This window comes from Vanellus vanellus (genome assembly GCF_965231255.1).
Source record: "Vanellus vanellus genome assembly, chromosome: 5".
Taxonomy (NCBI): domain Eukaryota; kingdom Metazoa; phylum Chordata; class Aves; order Charadriiformes; family Charadriidae; genus Vanellus; species Vanellus vanellus.
The window spans coordinates 79,008,857-79,027,514 of NC_138910.1; the positions used below are offsets into that span (position 1 = coordinate 79,008,857).

Consider the following 18,658-nt stretch of genomic DNA (forward strand, 5'->3'; position numbering starts at 1 on the left):
GAAAAACCTGAAGTGGAAAAGGATTTAATATCACAGCCAAAGAGAATTTCAGGTTTTGTTTGGCTTGTCCCCTTACGCACCATGTACATAAACAGGCTAAAATGCAGCTTCTACCGACAGTTTTACACCAGAGTGCACAATATTAAATTTATACATTCGCTACTTAAAAACAACAAATGAGCAAGAGTAAAAAACTTGTCTGGATTACAGGCAAGTAGAAAGATGCAGTTGCTTTATACTGCAATTGCTCATAAGATTTTTCATGCCTCTTCTTAATATAGTGCATAAATGAACAGTTAGTATTTCATAGTTGTCTGAATAAATATGAATGTAGTTGAGATAATGTGAATGTTTGCTGTAAAAATCAATGTTCCTGTCAAATACCCCTGTATAAGTTGATACTATTGCTTTCTAACTTTAATTACTTGTTTTTCTCCTCTGTGAAGTGTGAAGAAAGTGCTAGTATAAGTTCGCTATTTTCTGGAATCACAGCACACAGTGGCTACCAAAAAGACATATTTGATACTGAAACTACCCAGTCAGGAGCAAAAACCAAGATGGATTTAGGTTTGTAAGAAGTTTTTTTTCTTTATCGTATAATTTCATATTTACACATTTCAAATTTTATACCAAAACTCATATGCTTTCAAATTATAAAATATTCAAATGAAGAATTCTGCAAGCTCAAGACTGGCTGGCTTCGAATAGGTTTCAGCTTCATGATCTTGCTTCCTCCTCCGCTTACAGTTGTCACAAGTGATACTGAAAGTGGCCGCAGCTTCGTCCTGCCTGTGGAGAATCACTTTCTTCTGTGTAGTTAATGTCCCCAGTAGGACTCCATGCATAAGTAAAATAGCTCATGCCTGTAATTTCTGTCAGGAATTTGTCTTGATCACTTTTGATTGCTGATTTTATAGATTTTTTTTTTTTTTTTTTTCACTTTAAAAAAAAAAAAGAGATGTGACCGGCTCTGGAGGTAACTTTACTACAACCAAAATGTGCAAGTGAACCCTATGGTAGATAATTGGCCCATATCTTCGGTTTGTGATCTGTGCTCCTTGTCAGATGGCCAGAGATGGATGATTAGAATTTGGTAGATCATCAGGGAAATAAATTTATCAGCCTGCCTGAGACAGCACTCACTGACTGGGAGAAAGAGGTTGGGTTCTTTCGTTTTTGTCACCTTCTTGTACAGCAGACACTGTGTAAGCTACAGTGGCAGACTGACGACTCTTGCAAGAAGCTCTGGGGGTTCAATTAACATTGGTACTTGTGTCACCAAAATGACATCAGTCTTCCCCAGCGTGATAGGGTTCCGTGCTGGACCAGGGCTTTGCACCGCTCTCCCTGCATAAAGAATGGATTTGCTATTTGTAATCATGTGTTTTTGTGAGGAGTGTCTGTCATGTAAGTTGTACCTAAGCGTTTCTCGGTTCCACAAATATTTGGCATTTCCTGTTATTACTTGACTGCGTGTACATCAGAAGCAAGGTGCTATAAGAATGTTTAGTGTGGTTTAAATTTCCTTCAAAAATAAATGTTCTGTATCTCTAAGCATGCAACATCATCTATCATCATGCAACATCAATATTTGGAACATGGTGAGCTAAGGGTAGGTGCAGGGACAGAGGAAGCAAAAGTTCACATCTACACCTTTTCTTCTTCAGGTTCAGAGCTTCGGATTGACTCTAAAGGACCTGGACTTACTGTTGATCTGGAAGCTATTAAAAAGGAAGAACTGAAAGGGGAGGATTATGTCTCTTCTAAGAATTCAGAATCTGGGAGAGTAACCACCTTAGCTCAGCCTAGAACAGCGTTGTGCAGGTATGGAGAAAGATTTTGGGTTTTGGAAGATTTTCAGTTAATGATCTTAACTGTCTTCTTGCTTTACTTAGCTGACTAATCATCAAAAGCTGTGTGAGACGGTAAGATGTACATAGGTGGTCAGTTCTGTGACTTTTGCCCAAGAACCTGAATTCTGCCTTATGACCTTATTGAATCTTTACTTCCCACGTTCCCTCCTCTGAGTACTGGGACGGAAAAGTGTCAATAGCTCTGCCATCTACTTCACTTACTCCACAGTGAGGGAATGTGGCCTGGAGGAGAGGGATGTAGTCTTTACCTGCAGCATTGGTCATTACTGCTTAAGGAGCTCTCCCCTTAGCTCCTTATCATAGCTCTGTCCTCTTGGTTTTCTCTTTCCTTTCTTCTTCCTTTTGGGAAGAGCAGTTCAGCCGTGGCTCTCAGGCCCATGCAGGAAATTTTAGTCTTGCCAGTGGTGCTGAGACACCTTGAGCTGGCACTGGTTATAGATATTTGCCACATCTGTCAAGTGTCCCGTTCTTGCCCCACCAGTTTTGGGTGATATGCTTTTGGGCCTGTTGTTTCAAATCCGCAGTACTTCCCTAATTCATCTGGAATCTTCCCTCAGAGGGGTAGCAGCTCAACAATAAGGTGAAGGGGGATTATTTCTCCAGCGCAACGTCCTACTTCCTTTTTGCACTTTGAGTAGCATTTATAGCTCTCAGGATCTACAGAAAAACATGTGCAAGGATGTATTGTTTCAGCCTTTCTGTGGGGGCTTGCAATTCCATACTTCCGTTCCTAGTCTGTGACTAGGTGAGTCACATATAGTATAAAAGTTTAATTAACACCCTGTTCTGGGATGTTTTATGCAGCACACCGGATCTGTTCTCCCGGTTGCATCATGATCTGCTTTCTGGTCAGCTAGACTGGTTTTATCGTGTTTATATCCCTCTATAAGAATCACAGCATATTTATCAGAAAGTAAATGTTAATTGCTCAAATAGTGGTTTTGAATGAGGAAGCGTAGTGCAGCTTTGTGTATTACAGAGCAGCTTATAAATTTGGTCTGCCCATCATGTTTATTTCTGGAGCATTCCTTAAGTACATTTAAACCTAAATACAAAAATTCCTGTCTGGTCTGTTGACTCTGCACATTTGGTTTAAACTGGACAGTGTGAGGAGGCGTTGCTGTCTCACTGCCAGATACAAAATATGCAAGGAATTGCGACCTGGCATGTGTGATGCCTTTTTTTTATTCTTTATTCCTCCCCTCCCTCTGTCCCCAATTAGTGAATTACCTGAGAGAGAAGAAGGAGAAGGAGAAGAAACTCCAAACTTCAGCCACTGGGGATCACCACGGACGTATGTTCATATGATTACATTATTTCTTCCCATTTACCTTATGTCTCTTTTTCTGTGAGCCCGATTAGTTCTCCTGGGTTTTTTTCTTCCCTCCACCGCCAATAACTTTAAGGTACTTGTGTACCTTGGGCTTTCTTAGATACAGCGAATTTTTAACAGATGTTCAACAGAATTATGCCTTCTATTTATACAGCTGACTTGGGAGAGCTTGGCGGGTTTACGTTGTGGATGACCTGCAGGTTCTTGCTCATTTAATAACTATTAGGTGTGAACAATGCACATAGTGCTGCTGTCTCCTCTTCCGTGGGTTCTCCGCTAAACTTAATGGCGGAATTCCAAATTGCCGAGCCAAGTTTTAGCCACATCCTTGTTGTATTGTTAACATTTTTAGGCGAATTGTTTTTATGGTCCTAAGTAAAATGTGATCAGAAAATTTTTGCCTAAACTCATTAATATGACACTGAAGTCACTCTTCAGCAAGTTGTGTGTAATGCTTTGTTTTATTATTTGTCTAGCATACCGCTTGTAGTATTTGCCATTTCCAGACAATTTGCTTAAACGGAAAGAGGATGGGTGTTTACTTGAAGACCTGCCTGTTTTACCGTGACTTTCTCTGAAATAAAAGCCTATTTGGAAGAGCAGTGGGCATGGGTTGGCAGCAGAATTCTGTTCTTTTTGTCGGGTGAGGTCTACTGAGGGTAAAAAGCCGCCTCTGTTAAAGCCAGAAGCCTAAGAAGGCTCTCATCCTTTTAGTCTATTAAATCTTCTTGAAAGCTTACATTTATTTAAGGCTTTGCATTTATCGTTTAAAAAACTGTTTCAAGCTGTTAAACTACCGCATATATTTTTTCAGTGTTGAGATCTTTAGAGACCCTCATGTGTCTCTTGGAATCAGTATTGTTGGTGGACAAACTGTCATAAAGCGCCTAAAGAATGGAGAAGAACTTAAAGGGATCTTTATCAAACAAGTTTTGGAAGACAGCCCAGCAGGAAGAACACGGGCATTAAAAACTGGAGATAAAATACTTGAGGTAAATGCAGATAAACTTACCTTTTCATTCTAAGAAACAAAGATTGACTCAAAAAGCTTTGGGAGGAGAGTGGGACAAAATACTGCCATCACTTCATGAAGTACTGACAACACTGTGTTTTGAAAACCAAAAGAATGTCGTCTTTTCTTTTTTTAAGGTCTGAATATGGAGCTCTTTTAACATTCTCCGCTATATTTAAGAAAAGATAGGTCCTGGTATCTGATGGGATATGAAAAAAATGAGAGTGCCTTCTTCCCGTATAAATGAGTAATAAGCTGTAGCATACCTTTATAAGCATAAGTTATACTATGTAGAAGAACAGACTTTTCATACTGAAATGTGGTCTGTTATTTTGTGTGTGTTAATTTAGAATAGTTAACAGTCTGATAAACTACTATTTGGGGGAAATCCTCAATTCTGGCAGGTGCTGTAGAGAGAAAGCTGTTCCTGGCTCTCATCTCTGGCTCTGTGTTAATTTTGTATTCATTTTTCTCCAAATGAATACTACTGAATCTGGGTTCCCAGGCTGATAGTGCCGTTCTTGCATGTGCTTCAGGGTGTTGTGTGAAGTTTTGAAAAATTGTTTCAAATTAGGTTTGGTTCACAAACAGGTAAAATCTGAAAGAGTCCTATTATACCTACCATTATATCTAGCATTTTCTGACAATCTTATTACTTATGTTTTTATCTAGAAGGATTGTGTTAGGAAACATATGGCCGTCTTTTAATTATGAATACTAAGTAATACACTTTTCCTTAAACCATCATGGAAATACACTTTAAAAATAATTTCTCTTGACTGCTTTTGGTACCTTCCTCAGATACTTCTCAGATCTTCTGCGAATGTGTGTGATCTCTTGTAATGACTCTGTGCCAAAACCTACCCTACCTAATAAAAATAAACTTTGTTTGTTAGGTTTCTGGGGTAGACCTACAAAACGCCACACACGAGGAAGCAGTAGAAGCTATCAAGAATGCGGGAAATCCTGTCGTGTTTGTGGTTCAGGGTTTGTCTAACGTACCAAAAGTAAGTTTATATCTATTTTTATTCCGGAACATAATAAATGGGTAATACTCATCTTATTTTAGACTTGGCTAAATTTCTTTCAGCAAGTTCCATCAATTTTTGCGTCCATCCTTTCTGTCAGTTTTTTCTTATAGACCATGCGATTGATTGATTATTTGTCTGGCCTGATTTGAAACCTTGTTTCTCTGATGTAAATCAAGTAGATGTACATCTGTTGACTAGGTGTTAATTCAGTTCTCCCACCTGTGTAATTGACTCTGGCCTTGTGTATTTTAATTTGCTTATATTTCATAATCTAAAAATACAGTCTGTTATCCAAATGAACAAAAATTTAATTAAAATTAGCCAGATTCACACTAGCAACTCTATGTAAAATGTGTCGTCAAAGGAACCTGAAGTAGTTATTTGGGAGCGAGTTAAATTTCAAGCGATTTAGATGCCTCCTCATCTGCAAAGCCAAGGCAAGAAACCTTTTAATGCCTTAGGAAGAAAAGGCACACAATTCTGCCTGCCTTGAAGTATACACAAAACACCCAAGACTTCTGTGTACTTTCGGTATAATTTGACAATTTCATTGAGAATTTTGGTGGATTAGTGGACCTGAGGAGACCTTTTTGACAGCTGTAGACAAATCTGGCACAACTGTGTCCGTTATTTGTCCAGTGTTCCAGGGAGTCTTTCAAAATGTATTAAGACTTTCACCAGCTATGCTGGGAAGGTGCTTAAGCAGTGATGGCAAAAATCACAGTGATGGTAACTGAGTTGGCTCCCTTCCTGTGTCGCCTTTTTTCACAGAAAAGATCCAAAAAAACTGTCAGAACATTCAAGCGTTCAGCTGTATCTCTGACCCTTACTTTCCTAGGCACCCTAGGGAGGTCAAGGGGAAGACAGATACCTTGAAATTTGAGTTGCTTTGCTTTGAACTGTAGGCTGTAGGAAACTGGACGTTCACAGATTTTCAGCAGTACTGCACAGTCCCGACTCCCATTCACCAAAATAAGGAGTTGCCAGAGGAGTGGGAATATATTACATTTTGAAAGAATAACGAACAACAAGGAGGAATATTTCACGGAGACTAAACGTGCTCCCTTTTATAAGGTGTCTGTGTGCATGGACACTGGTCTCTATCTGGATAATTAAGAACTGACACTTCAGGAGTCCATACTGAGCTCTGTATCAAGGATGCACATCCATATTGTTGACTTGGCCTGCATGGCCAGCAGGTTGAGGGACGTGGTTCTTCCCCTCTACTCCGCTCTTGTGAGACCCCACCTGAAGTACTGTGTCCAGCTTTGGAGCACAAGAAGGACACGGACCTGTTGGAGCAGGTCCAGAGGAGGCCACAAAGATGATCAAAGGGCTGGAGCCCCTCTGCTACGAAGACAGGCTGAGAGAGTTGGGGGTGTTCACCCTGGAGAAGAGAAGGCTCCGGGGAGACCTTTCAGTATCTGAAAGGGGGCCTACAAGAAAGCTGGAGAGGGACTTTTTATGAGGGCATGTAGTGATAGGACAAGGGGGAATGGCTTCAAACTAGAAAAGGGGAGATTTAGACTGGCGATCAGGAAGAAATTTCTCACTCTGAGGGTGGAGAGCCCCTGGCGCAGGGTGCCCCGAGAAGCTGTGGCTGCCCCATCCCTGGAGGTGTTCAAGACCAGGTTGGACGGGGCTTGGAGCAACCTGGGCTGGGGGGAGGTGTCCCTGCTTGTGGCAGGGGGGTGGAACTAGATGAGCTTTAAGGTCCCTTCCAACCAGAACCTTTCGATGATTCTATGACTTAAGAGTAATGTTTAATTGAATGAAGAGAGGGGGGTAGATATCAAACAGTGAGCACTAAAAAGAGTAGAGAATGTTTGTAAATTCAGTAAACGAACATAATTTAAAGACTGCAGTGCAATGCCCTTCTACATGGGGCAAAATGAAGAGTGCACTGGGTAGCCTTATTGTTGTCATTACCTAACTTTTGGATGTTTGTTTTGCAGCTCTAATGCTCTTTCTAATGTGTGTAATATGTGCATTTTTTCCAGGTGGTTTCTGCTGTACAGCCTAAGGGAATCAAAGTCAGCAAAGATCAGGATGTAGAAAAAGAATATAAGAGTGAAAAGGTATTTATTCCATTCTATGCTATACCCGAGTTTTACTAAATGACATGGTATAATAGCATGCCTTATAAGTCTATGATAAGCCCCCCCCAAGTCTGAGATGAAATTTGAAGTGTTTTGTTGAAACATCTTTGATTCAAGTAATTTTTGCCAAATTTCTGCCAAATACAAGGCAGGTTTCTGACAAAAGTAAAAGTTCTGTGGGTCTCCCCTGGGTGCTGAAAACCTGTACTTATTGCAGCTCTTCGCTGGCATCTTTCTGGAAGCACCTGCTTTGCTCCCCGTGGGGACAAATTGATTTTCTTCGTTCAGTAGAAACAGAGAAATAATAACACGTACACAAACAATATCGTTAATGCGAGACCGGCTGAAATTCAGTAAAATCACATTATAGGATAATTACATCCACTAAGTCTCCTATGTTTTCCCATTGCTGTGTAAAACAAGGAAATGACCGAGTGATCTGTAGCTGGCCAGCTGATCGTGAGGCAATTACTGCACAGTAACTTTCAAACAACTTCACAGGGGATTTAAAAGAGAAAAAAATCTGTTTGGTCTAAACCAGTGGATTTTTTTTTAATTGCTGCAATAAGGGAAAAAATTAATTTCATATTCCCAGCCAGATTGCTCCGATGGCCCAGGTATTCTCCTGTGGGAACTGTGCTGACTGATGAGTGCAGGTCAGGTACTTTGAGGGCGTCAGAACTGGAGGAGCAGAGACAGAATTAGTGCAGACAATAACTTTAGCCCAGTGCAGTTTAACATGCCAACTACAAATACGATGAATTTTTCATTTGATCCTACTCAGTAGTCCGGTGTGCGGTGGGTAACTGAGAAGACCCTCTTGCCTCCCAAAGTTTTTGTAAGACTCCTTTCAGATCCTGTCAGATACAGAAGCTACGAGGCTCAGTTATTAAAAAAAAAAAAATCAAGAAAGGTGTTGAAGTCATGCTTTTATGTCAGTGGATAATACTTACAATGAAGCAGTTACAATCCCCTTTTCTTGGTTTTGTTATCTATATTTCTAATCTCAAAAGCGCTCATCCTCTTGCAATGTGCTGCCTTTAATCTCTAGGACTCCCGTGTGTTGCGTTCTATAGCGTTCGGAGGTTAAAGAGGGAGCCTAATCTTTTTCAAACCTTTTTCATCTCTTGGTGCTGTAAACTGGTGGGTGGAATATAGAAGAGCTTCAGTGCAGAAATATGTAGCTCCCTTTTAGCTTTGAACATCGATCCACAAAGCAGTCATACTGTGCTACAGTAGGGGCATCTCCGAGTTGGAAAGAGTCGCTATTAGTGGATTACTAGTCCGCCTCCCTGTGGGGAATCCATGATATTTCTAGTCCAGTCTTCAAAGTGTCACAAAAGAGTTTGGTTTGAAAGCAGCCACATCCAGCTGGAAAATCTGCCTTTTCCTGTGTGATGAATTATCTTTTCGATACTGAAGGTTTCCTCTGATTTGTTGGTGTTTATCCTCCTCTATTGATCTGTTTGTTTAAAAATGATCCCTTGAAGTAATTTATATAAAACCACTTAAAACAATAGCGCTTCTTGTGGACAAACCAGATATTAATGTTATTTTGCTGGTTGGCTTTGTAAACTGTGCTTTTGCCTCTGTACTGGAAGGAGCTGTGTTTAATACAAAACCATGGTGTAACGGAATACTCTGACGCAATTTACTCATTCTGGCTTTTCAGCGGGACAGGAGGGACAAGAGAAGCCATAGCAAACTGCTGGACAAGCTGAAGTGTCTCATGTAATTTCACGCAGACTTTCTAACCAATGCTTAAGGTCTTAAAAGCCAAAGGGTCAACATTTAGACTATGAGTTACTACTAAATTACAGTGATACTGATTTGTCATAGGCAGCCGAAAGTGGGGCTGCAGGTTTTCTGTCTTTACCTGCTCAATAATGTAGAGCACGAGTCCTCTCGCACTTCTTGCATCTTCTGGATTTTGGACAGTTCTACCTACGTTGGCATCAAGCGAAAAGTGGGAGGCGTATTTGGTGTACTGTATCCTTTGGGAAGCAGCTGTCGTGTTTCCAAGTGCTCTTATACACTCCTATTACTATTGGATTGAATTAATTTCATTTATTGTTGTTATGCTGTCTTCAACGCAGCACTTCCCTGTAATGTTTTTTAAATGGGTGAGATGACATATATTTTATCTCACAGAATTTTCTGTGTAGCTTGCATTGCAGTTTGCTAGTTAGCCTATTCCGTACAAATTTAGGCTCAAGATTTTAGAAATCCATGTGCAGGTTCAGCTTTCAATGTACACAGTGAAAAACTTTGTTCTGGGTTTGTCGTTTGGGTGTTGGGTTGTATTTCCCAGCTATAAAAGAAATTAATTACAGGCATTCTGGTTGCTCTAATGGCAATCGTAATCGGTGTTCCCTTTCTAAAGTGCATCCTGCTATTAGTAGTGGGGTTGCATGGGATACAGTTCAACATAATTCCGTGAAATCATGTAACAAACTAAGGCACGATCCAGTTACTTGGAGCTATAAAAACAGTTGCTCGGACGAACAAGCGTCTGTTTTCATTAGATGCACAGCCTATTCTTTACGCCTGCTATGCGCCGCTATATGCATCATTATAGGAGCTGCCTGTATTTATGTGAGGTAATGGAATTTTATTGTAAGTTAGAACTCTTTTTTTTTTTTTTTTTTTTTAATTTAAGCCAAAATATAGATGAGCTGTTATGTTTAAATATTTGTAGATGAACTAAGAAGATCGACTTCATATTTTGTATTTGAAAGTTTGTTTTATCAGTACCAGAAAATTTTATTGTTGAGTCTCTAATATGAAATGGGGTATAATTTCATGTTTATTTTTAACCCTTAATTGATGTTCACACTTTCATGTTTGTGATGATATACAAGTATTTTTGTCAACAAGTAAATATGCATGCACAATTGTATTTTCTTTTTTTGATGTTCAGTGTCACTTCTTGTTCTGATTTCTTGTATAAAAAGCTTATGCTGTAGAAATTAGCGTTGTAATTAAGTGCTGTGTGTGTGCACATACAGTGCAGTAGACAATAGGATTTTTTTTCTGGTGCGTGAAGGTTACAAAACATGTAACTATTTGTCTTTTAATCCATTAGAGAAAATATGGGGCTCCGCCTCCAATGAAATTGCCACCTCCTTATAAAGCACTTGAGAGACTGGATGCAGAGGAGGCGAACGTGGATGAAGAGGAGAATGAGGATGCTTGTACAGAGAGTGAGTAGTGCCACAATCATTACATCAGGTTACATTTATGGAACACAATCAGATTGTGATAAATTTATCTGCTGTTTATTGCTTTTATTATGAGAAGTAGTGCTCAGTGTGGCAACAGCATCTAATCCTCAATGCTGTTCTTACCAAGGGCTACTGATTTGCAACTTAAATAGTCTTCTCTTCCCAGCCAGGTTCCTGTAGCTCAGCTCTTCTGAAGAGATGTAGGAAGGGCTCTGTTTATTTTCAGTCTAAAAATGTGTAAGCAATGCCTAGAGGACTTGCTTTGGCAGCGATGTCGGCAGTGAAAGGCAGATGTTGTGCTTTACCGTTGTAGTTGTGTTGGTAGTTGAGCAGGCGTAGGTTGAGAACCACTGGTGCATAGTCCTTGTCCAGAAAAGCCTGCGCTTGACTTCAGACAATGCTGTTCAAGCAAAATCTTTTCCTTTAAAAAGAAAAATCTGCTGATTTATTGTTTCCGTACGCTACTGAAAAAAAGGATCCCCCCTTTTTGTAGCACCTTTTATGGGAGAGGTTCTGCAATTGTCCAGTTCTGGGTTTTGCAACGAATTATGACAATATACGCTCTGTGGAAGACTAGAGACCTAAAGAGTGGGACGCAGTGCAACGTGAGAGCTTCTGGCAGCATGACTTAGATTCCAGCACACTGCTTTGTTAATTACAACTTTGGATAAGCAGAATATTATTATCCATAGCTTATCTTCCAATAAAATATTTAGGAATACCAAAATTGTGGTTAGGAGTCCTAAATTATTTTCTTAAATTAGTTACCTTGCTTTTATTTTTTTTTTTTCTTTACACCCTCTTGTACCAAATCAGCATACATGTGGTGGGTTTTGGGGGGTTTGGTTTGGTTTTTTTGCTACTGTAATTTTTCTCAAAAGACTCCATCTTTTGTCTTGGAGTGTTTTTTGTTTGCACTAGTTACGGGTAAGCCAAGAGATGCCTTTGTAGCTTTCGACCTTGAAGCAACCATGGCTCCGATTCAGAGTGGAAGCTCCCAATTTGGGGCCTGCTGGTGGGAACGCTCTTCCAGCTGCTCTTGCTGATTTTCTTGGCAATAGCGTGCCATTGAAGCCGAGATTATTAATGAGTTTGGTTGGTTTGTCACTTTTAGGGCTGCTTTGGTGGAGACGAGAAGGATTTTGGAAGGTTGTTCTCATGGAAACAGTAACAGGGGCACAGAAGCGGGGTGCTCAGCTCTGCCTCTTGTTTTAAGGGAAAGCTGTGAGTTCTTGAACCGACTGAGGATTTTCCAGAACTCCCCCTTATTGAGTTTGTCATCTCATCTGTTTGGAGTGTGCCACATAGTTACCTCAAGAAGGTTTTTCACTACTTTTGTGGGGAGTGGTAGTCAGGAGGAGCATTTGACTGCAGGCTCTGTGGATGCTGGATTTAATATATCTTGAGCTTTCACACCAACTCTGTAAACCTCCAAGTGTAGCAAACTGATTTCAGTTTGTTATTAAAGTTATAATTCCTAGTTAAAGCGTATATTTGATAAGTAGCCTCACACCTGAGTTATCTAATTAGGATATGCCTCAATCTGAGTGCTTGCTAGACATAAGTTAATACTTTGCACAGAAATAATTTCTTATTGATGGGCTTGGTCATTTTTTTTGACGTTCTGCCATCCCTAACGATACTGCTAGCTGAGTCTAATAGCTGAAAAAGTAAAGCTACTTCTGATATTAAATTCATCAATCCTAACGGATTTGGCATCAGCAAGCACATCTATGCACGTGAATCTTCTTCTCTCTACCCTTTTCACTGACCGAAGTTGAATGTTTTGCAATAGCCGTCTTTCCCATGAATCTTGGAAAACCAAGAGGTGCATTTTCCATTTTATTCTATCCCGCCTCATTCTGTTTCTTTAAAATAAAAAAAAACGGGCTAAGGAAACTTAAACTAAGTTTGTACCTCAATCCTTGAAGTAAAAAGCATGTTAGAAATGATCTAACTGTATTTAATGATATTAAGCATCTTGGCAGCTGTGGAATGGGCTTTTGCAGAGTCTTTTCTGTGATCACGTGAAAAACAAAATTTTCTCTGTAAATTCCAGTACAGTATTTTTTTTCTGAACTACTTGATGTTCATAACTTCTGTCCTGATTCTTTAGCACCTTTCCCAGACATCTCAGTCCAGGCAGCTACGTGCCTTTTTAACACTGTCCATTTGCATTTTCATATCCATCTGTTCCGTACCCGCTTACCCCACTATTTCTACTGGTTTTCTAAACTTAACTAATAATTTTCTGAGCTTCACTGAACAGGTGAACTAGATTGGTTGTCTTCCTTATTTAGAAGATCAGGTATGCTAAAAGGAAGAAGTGGTGTCAGCTCGGGTAAAGTCCTGTCATAGTCTCTCCTCCTTTCATTTGCTTCCTGTAGTTACTCTGTGCCAATAGCCGAGAAGGCCTTAGCGAGAACTTTGAGGTGGGACAGCTGTTAAATCTGTACTCTGGTTGTGCTCCTGATGGATTTTATTTTATTTTTTAGCATCCTTATTAATACAACTGCAGTGTCACAAACCTGCTCATCAATTTCTTTCATACTCCAGAAATACTTTACGTGCTCCACTTGATGTTTTTTCTCCTTGCTTGTCACTTCTTTCACCCCGTGCTTTCATCTTTTGTTTCCGTGTCCTTCATCATTCCCGATGCTGAAAATGAAAGCAAAGCATTGTTAGTCTTCCTGCCATACTTGAAAATTTTTCTTTCCTTTCTGTCCCATCCATACTGCCTCACAGTCTCCATGTTTTGTCTGTTTTCCCCTTAAAGTGGCTGAATAACCTTTTGGTATTGATTTAATTTCCCCTGTGGGATCTAAATCCACTTGCCTTTTGGCAATGCTCCCTTTTATTTCTGCTTTTCCACCACTGAAACTGTAGCTTTCATTGCTGACTTGTTGTAACAAACAGTCTTTTCTTGTAGATGTTCTGCCTTTTCTTTTCAAAGGTTGTTTTTGATCCAAATAGAGTAAATCCTTGTTGGGCATAAAACTACTAGGTAGCTCTTGGTTTCGAGAAACTCCAGATGTCCTCCATGTTTCTGTGGTTTAAGAAGATTAAAGAAGTTCCAGGTATTTTGTTGTGTTTTTTTTTTCAAATGCGACTTCTCGCACCCAAACCCCTTAGTTTCAGATCTGCTTCTCTATATTTCAGTTTCGTTTGAACCACCATTGCTTGCAGTATTATTTTCTAAGTTCTTAGATAGTTTTTTGCTATACTTTGAAGACAAGTTGAAAATAGCATTTCCTCTTGTTTTATTTCTTCTTCTAGTGATACTGTCAAATCGTTATCAGTATTCAGCTCTAACCCTGTGTGATGTGGGGTTTCTTTACTCTTTGCTTTGACTTTGCTGGTTTAAGGCTTTCAGTTTACACTTGAAAAATAGTTTTGTAAAACCTGCAGCGTGTGCATCCTGCTGCAAAAGGAGCCTTCGGACTGCTTCATCTGACAGACCTGAAAATGTTACAACATGGGTTTGGAGTTTTTCCTCCCCACGCTGGAAACGCTTCCTCCATGGCAGAGGTTATTTTGGAGGAGGTCACTCTGCATGAAGAGGTTTTTTAGGCTCCCCAAACCTTAAAAACATCAGGTTTCGAACAGGATTTTTTATTTTTTTTTTAATCAAAACAAGTAAAAGGAGGGGAGAGCGTACAAAGGAGCTATTTGTACTTGGAAGCAGCTGTGCTACAGACTGCATCAATAGGCATTGGTGTGTTTTCCTTTAGTGGCGGATGGCTGTAGGTGTGCGCTAAGAGTCTGCTAATAGACTAATGTGCACCCTGTTGCGGCTTATTGCTATAATGAGGGGTTAGTAGGAAAAAGAAGCAGAGGAAATGGATGGGCAGAGTAGTTTGTAATGGAATGTTTTATATGGCTTTCCTTGGGGCATTCGTAACTACAATTTAGATATACTTTTGTGATTGAGTGGAAGCAATCATAAGTTGGATAGGAAAGACTTTAAAAACTATATGAGAAAGCTAAAAAGACAACTGTTGACAGCACTTGGAATCCTTAATTTCAATTGATATTGTGTTTTTTAGTAAAATCCTTTGTCCAGTTATTGACTGAGATTGATCTGGTTGGTATCAAATAAGTCTAGAATAATAAAAATAGATAATAATAAAAAAATGTGTGAAAGGTGGCTAAGATAATGGACTAGTTACTGCTGTGCTCAGACTTCCTGTCTGCAAGGATATTTAACTGTATCTAATAAGGGGATAATAATGCCCCCTTTCTTTTATTTTGTCTCTAGATAATGTAGAAATCAATGAAGCTGTAAGAAAGCATAATGATTTATCTTCCTAAAATGCTTTTTGAGGAATGGTGGTTTCTCTACCAAAGCAAAGAGATTTTAGAACTACTCTCGTGTTTCGACTTTGCGTTCCCCGTTGCGATAAACCTGTGGCCGCGTCGGGTGCAGGAGGGGTGAGTGTGTGTGTGTGTGGGTTGGTTCAGACAAACCCACGCTGCCTGTTGCCTAGGTAGGGTCGGGTTGGGGTTAGAAACCACTCGGGCACGTGAGCAGAGGGCCCTCATCATCCCGAAGGTTTTTAGCAGGTTCCCTAGCGTCGATGATATGTGTACGCACACGAGAGGATGGTGGCTTTCCTTAAAAACAAAAGGTGATAAAAAGGAATAGAGTTCAGAAGAGACTTTGCGGAAGGTATGGTCAAGTATAGAGGGGGTGCTTTAGGTGCAAAACTATGACCTCAGGAAGTGTCTCTGTACTGCTGTGGGTGAAGATGGGAAAAGATCATCGTCACTTTGGAAAAATTATTAGCAATAACTAAATAAAACCAAACCTACTCATATATAGTCCTTGAGAATCTGACTGTTTAGAGCTTGTATGTGAAGCTGCGCTAAAACAAAGGAAAAGCAATTCTTAATGTTGTTAAATTTTTTTTTTGGAGGTGGGGGGGATGGAACCCAAACCCAGTGATCTTCGGGTGAGGAAGCTCATGTAGCCAAACACTGCCTCTCCAATAGATGTCACTGCAATCAACAGCAAATAGAGATGATGTTCAAAGAGTAAGATATAGCCTGGAAAAATGCTTCAAGCTTTATGAAAATAAAATATCGAAAAAACCCTGTAATTAAAATATTTAATTTTCTTAAATATAGTAACAAGTGTATTTAGTATGGTGGATTTCCAAAGATCATGCAAGAGCTAGGATTAGACGAATAGAGCAGTGACTTTCATTTTTTAGCTCTGTGTTAATCTGTATTTAATAGGACTCTGTATTGCTAATCTTCTTTTCCCATTCTTGTTCTGACCCATAATTAGCTAAAATATGTAAGTTTTGTACCCAGCCCTAATATCAGATCCAGAAGGGCTGTACAGGCTGGGCAGACTCACAAGCTGTTGTGCCACATGAGGATAGATTACGATGTTGGTATGTCACTGCAGTTTGAGGTTGTGGGTTAGTTTGGGGTTTTGGTTTGGGGCTGGGTTTTTTTTTTTTTTTTACTCTATTTGTGAATCACATGCACAGTTCTCATCATCTGATGAAGTATTGCAAAAGGAAATTACATTTTTGATGAATTAATAGTAAAATTGCAGCTGGGACTTCTTGTATTTTTTACTGTGTGCTTGTACATAATGCACTGAACAGATGGCTTGGTGTGTGCTGTGATACATACTCTAAAGAAAGGACAATGAACTTTAAAAATGAATAAATTAATGGTATTAGCAAAATAACTGAGTATTTTGGGTGGTTTTAAATGCAGCATTTGGAGTAGAGAATTAGTAAGGATTTCCCAAAATAACTAAGTATGTTTATAAATTTAGAGAGAGAGATTTTTTTTCCTTTGCTTTTTTAATTACTAAATGAGGGATTTGGGGTCTTTTCAATGTTTCAGTTCAGCACTCATTGCAGTAAAACTGATATTGCTTGTTTAGAGTTTCAGCAAAATACAAGTTATGATGAAGTTTGAATCTTTCTTATGCTTATAAGGACAGATTGGTTTTGTTTTCTGAAATTAAAACAAACAAACAAACCCTACAGCACGAGCACATACCAGTGTTGGGAAACTGCAAGGTTTGCAGCATTTGAAAATAACACGTTTCATGAAGCCATTTGACTAAGAGGAATTCATTTTTAACCCCTGTCGCTTACGTGAAGAGGATGCTTAGATAAATAATGACTATTAACTGCTGCTCTGCCACGCAGTGGGTCATTAAGCGCGATAGTACCTGCAGCTAACAGCGATATAAACAACCGTTTGAGGTGACTCGTGTTTGGGGATAGGGATGTCATTCGAATGCTAGCGGAGTAAGGCAGTGCACAAACAGCAGCCGGAGAGCATCAGTGGGTCAGATGTGGGAAAGCAGAGATCTGCTTCTCCCTGCATACTTCCATAGGCAGCCTTCATCTGCTGGCAGATGTAACTGTTAGCTCGTGGGTAGCTTGAAATTAATATAATTGATGGCATCTCATAATAGAAACAGACAGACGGTTTGCCCTTAAGGAGAGAAAAATCTGAGAAAAATAGGCCCAAGGTCGTCAGAAGAAAGACAAGCACTGAGTCTGTGTATGATGAGGATTTGAGCTGCTTACAGCATTGAATGGTTGTCAGGAATGCAGATATCTTGAAGTACATGCTGGTACAGCAATGGTACAAGGGGGTTTCCCAGGTAAGGATTCGGATCTATCTCTATATTGTGTTTGTTTCCAGCAAGTCATTTTAAGTATTTTTAGTCATATTTTAGAACTAGTGAAGTGCTGGAGGTAGGAAAATAATAGCACAGATGATTTTTTTTTTTTTTTTTCCTCAGTTTGAAGCATGGACGTACAGCATGATTGGAATATTGAATGCATTTAATATCTTTAAAATATTTTGTCTTGTGTTTCCTTATAAATCATTGTTTCTATTGTACGTTCGTGTTCCACATTCTTATATACAAAACTGACGTGAGCACGCAGTGCTTGAAGTATAAGAATTCCTAGCATTAAATTTCTTGCTATATAGAATAATCTACTCTTCCATAACTGTTATTGTAATGTAGAGACAGATGGCTGAATTTTCTTCACTTTGCTTGTTAAGAATGTGTTAGGTAAATGTTTTTAGACTAAAATAAAAAGCTGCTGGGGAATCTAAACTGAATATTCAGCATTTTCATGGTATAAGGAGGCAAAACAAGAATAAAGCAATGCGATAGTAAACAAATGAGCTATTTGCAATGAAGGATAATCTAATCTTTAAATATTGCCTCAGATTCCATTTGTTCTTAGGTACGATCTTTTTTTCAACACAAGCCAGGTATCCAGAGAATAGCATTAAAATGCTAGGCATGAAATATACTGATTTGATGTTTTAAGGTTATTACAGTGTCAAAGGCATGGTGCAGGTGGCTTATGTTGTTTGGGATCTTTGATCTTACTCGGGTGTTACAGATAAGTAATTTCATATAACTTACAGATAGAAGATAATGTCTGTGGTATAAATCTGCATATAAAGGTATCGCTGCACAAACTTGCTAAGAGAGGAGAATACAAGTAGATCTTTATATTGCTCTCATTCAAGAAGGCTTAATATCACTGCAATGACTTGCACCTAAAAATATGCAAAAAGGCTGTAAATATTTAAATAAATACATGAAAGACAAACGCTAGCCTATAAAAGGTGATTATGTGTTTCTATTCTTGAATGTCTGATTTTTAGATAGGGTGATATCTTTCATCATTACCTTTGTAAATGATGTTGCTCCGCTGCACACCAAAAAAAATTACAAAGAAACTCTACTGTGCATCGTGTCTTGCCCAGACTAGCACAGCATTGCTTTTAGTTAGAATACAGAATAGATTATTTGCATAATAGCTCTCTTCAAAAAAAGGTCTGCTTGGTTTAAACAATACCTGTTCCAAATATGTAAGGGAAGCAAGTCTCTAACAGAAGGGAAAGTAAAAATGTTAAATGGCAATAATTTTATTCTTTACAGATGTTACCTAGTTTTCCATGGTATTACAGTAATTGAGACAGCTGTCCAGAATAACTTCTTTAACTGTTTGAGAAAGTTGAAGTTATCATTTGCTCCTCAGTCTTAAGACTCGATTCTCCCTAATTCAATGTAGTGGCTTA

The 18,658-nt window shown here is 39.2% G+C and overlaps 1 protein-coding gene across 1 annotated transcript in view; it reads left to right on the top strand.

The window, feature by feature from the left end:
• Positions 1 to 18,658, top strand: part of PATJ (PATJ crumbs cell polarity complex component) — a gene marked incomplete at its 5' end in the record, with an annotated part of 149,132 nt that overhangs the window by 50,869 nt on the left and 79,605 nt on the right. Inside the window, 7 exons of the mRNA XM_082484225.1 lie at positions 447 to 567; positions 1,668 to 1,824; positions 3,097 to 3,168; positions 4,022 to 4,199; positions 5,116 to 5,226; positions 7,251 to 7,328; positions 10,435 to 10,552. Coding sequence (XP_082340351.1) covers positions 447 to 567; positions 1,668 to 1,824; positions 3,097 to 3,168; positions 4,022 to 4,199; positions 5,116 to 5,226; positions 7,251 to 7,328; positions 10,435 to 10,552 — 835 coding nt within the window. The remainder of the gene's footprint in view (positions 1 to 446; positions 568 to 1,667; positions 1,825 to 3,096; positions 3,169 to 4,021; positions 4,200 to 5,115; positions 5,227 to 7,250; positions 7,329 to 10,434; positions 10,553 to 18,658) is intronic.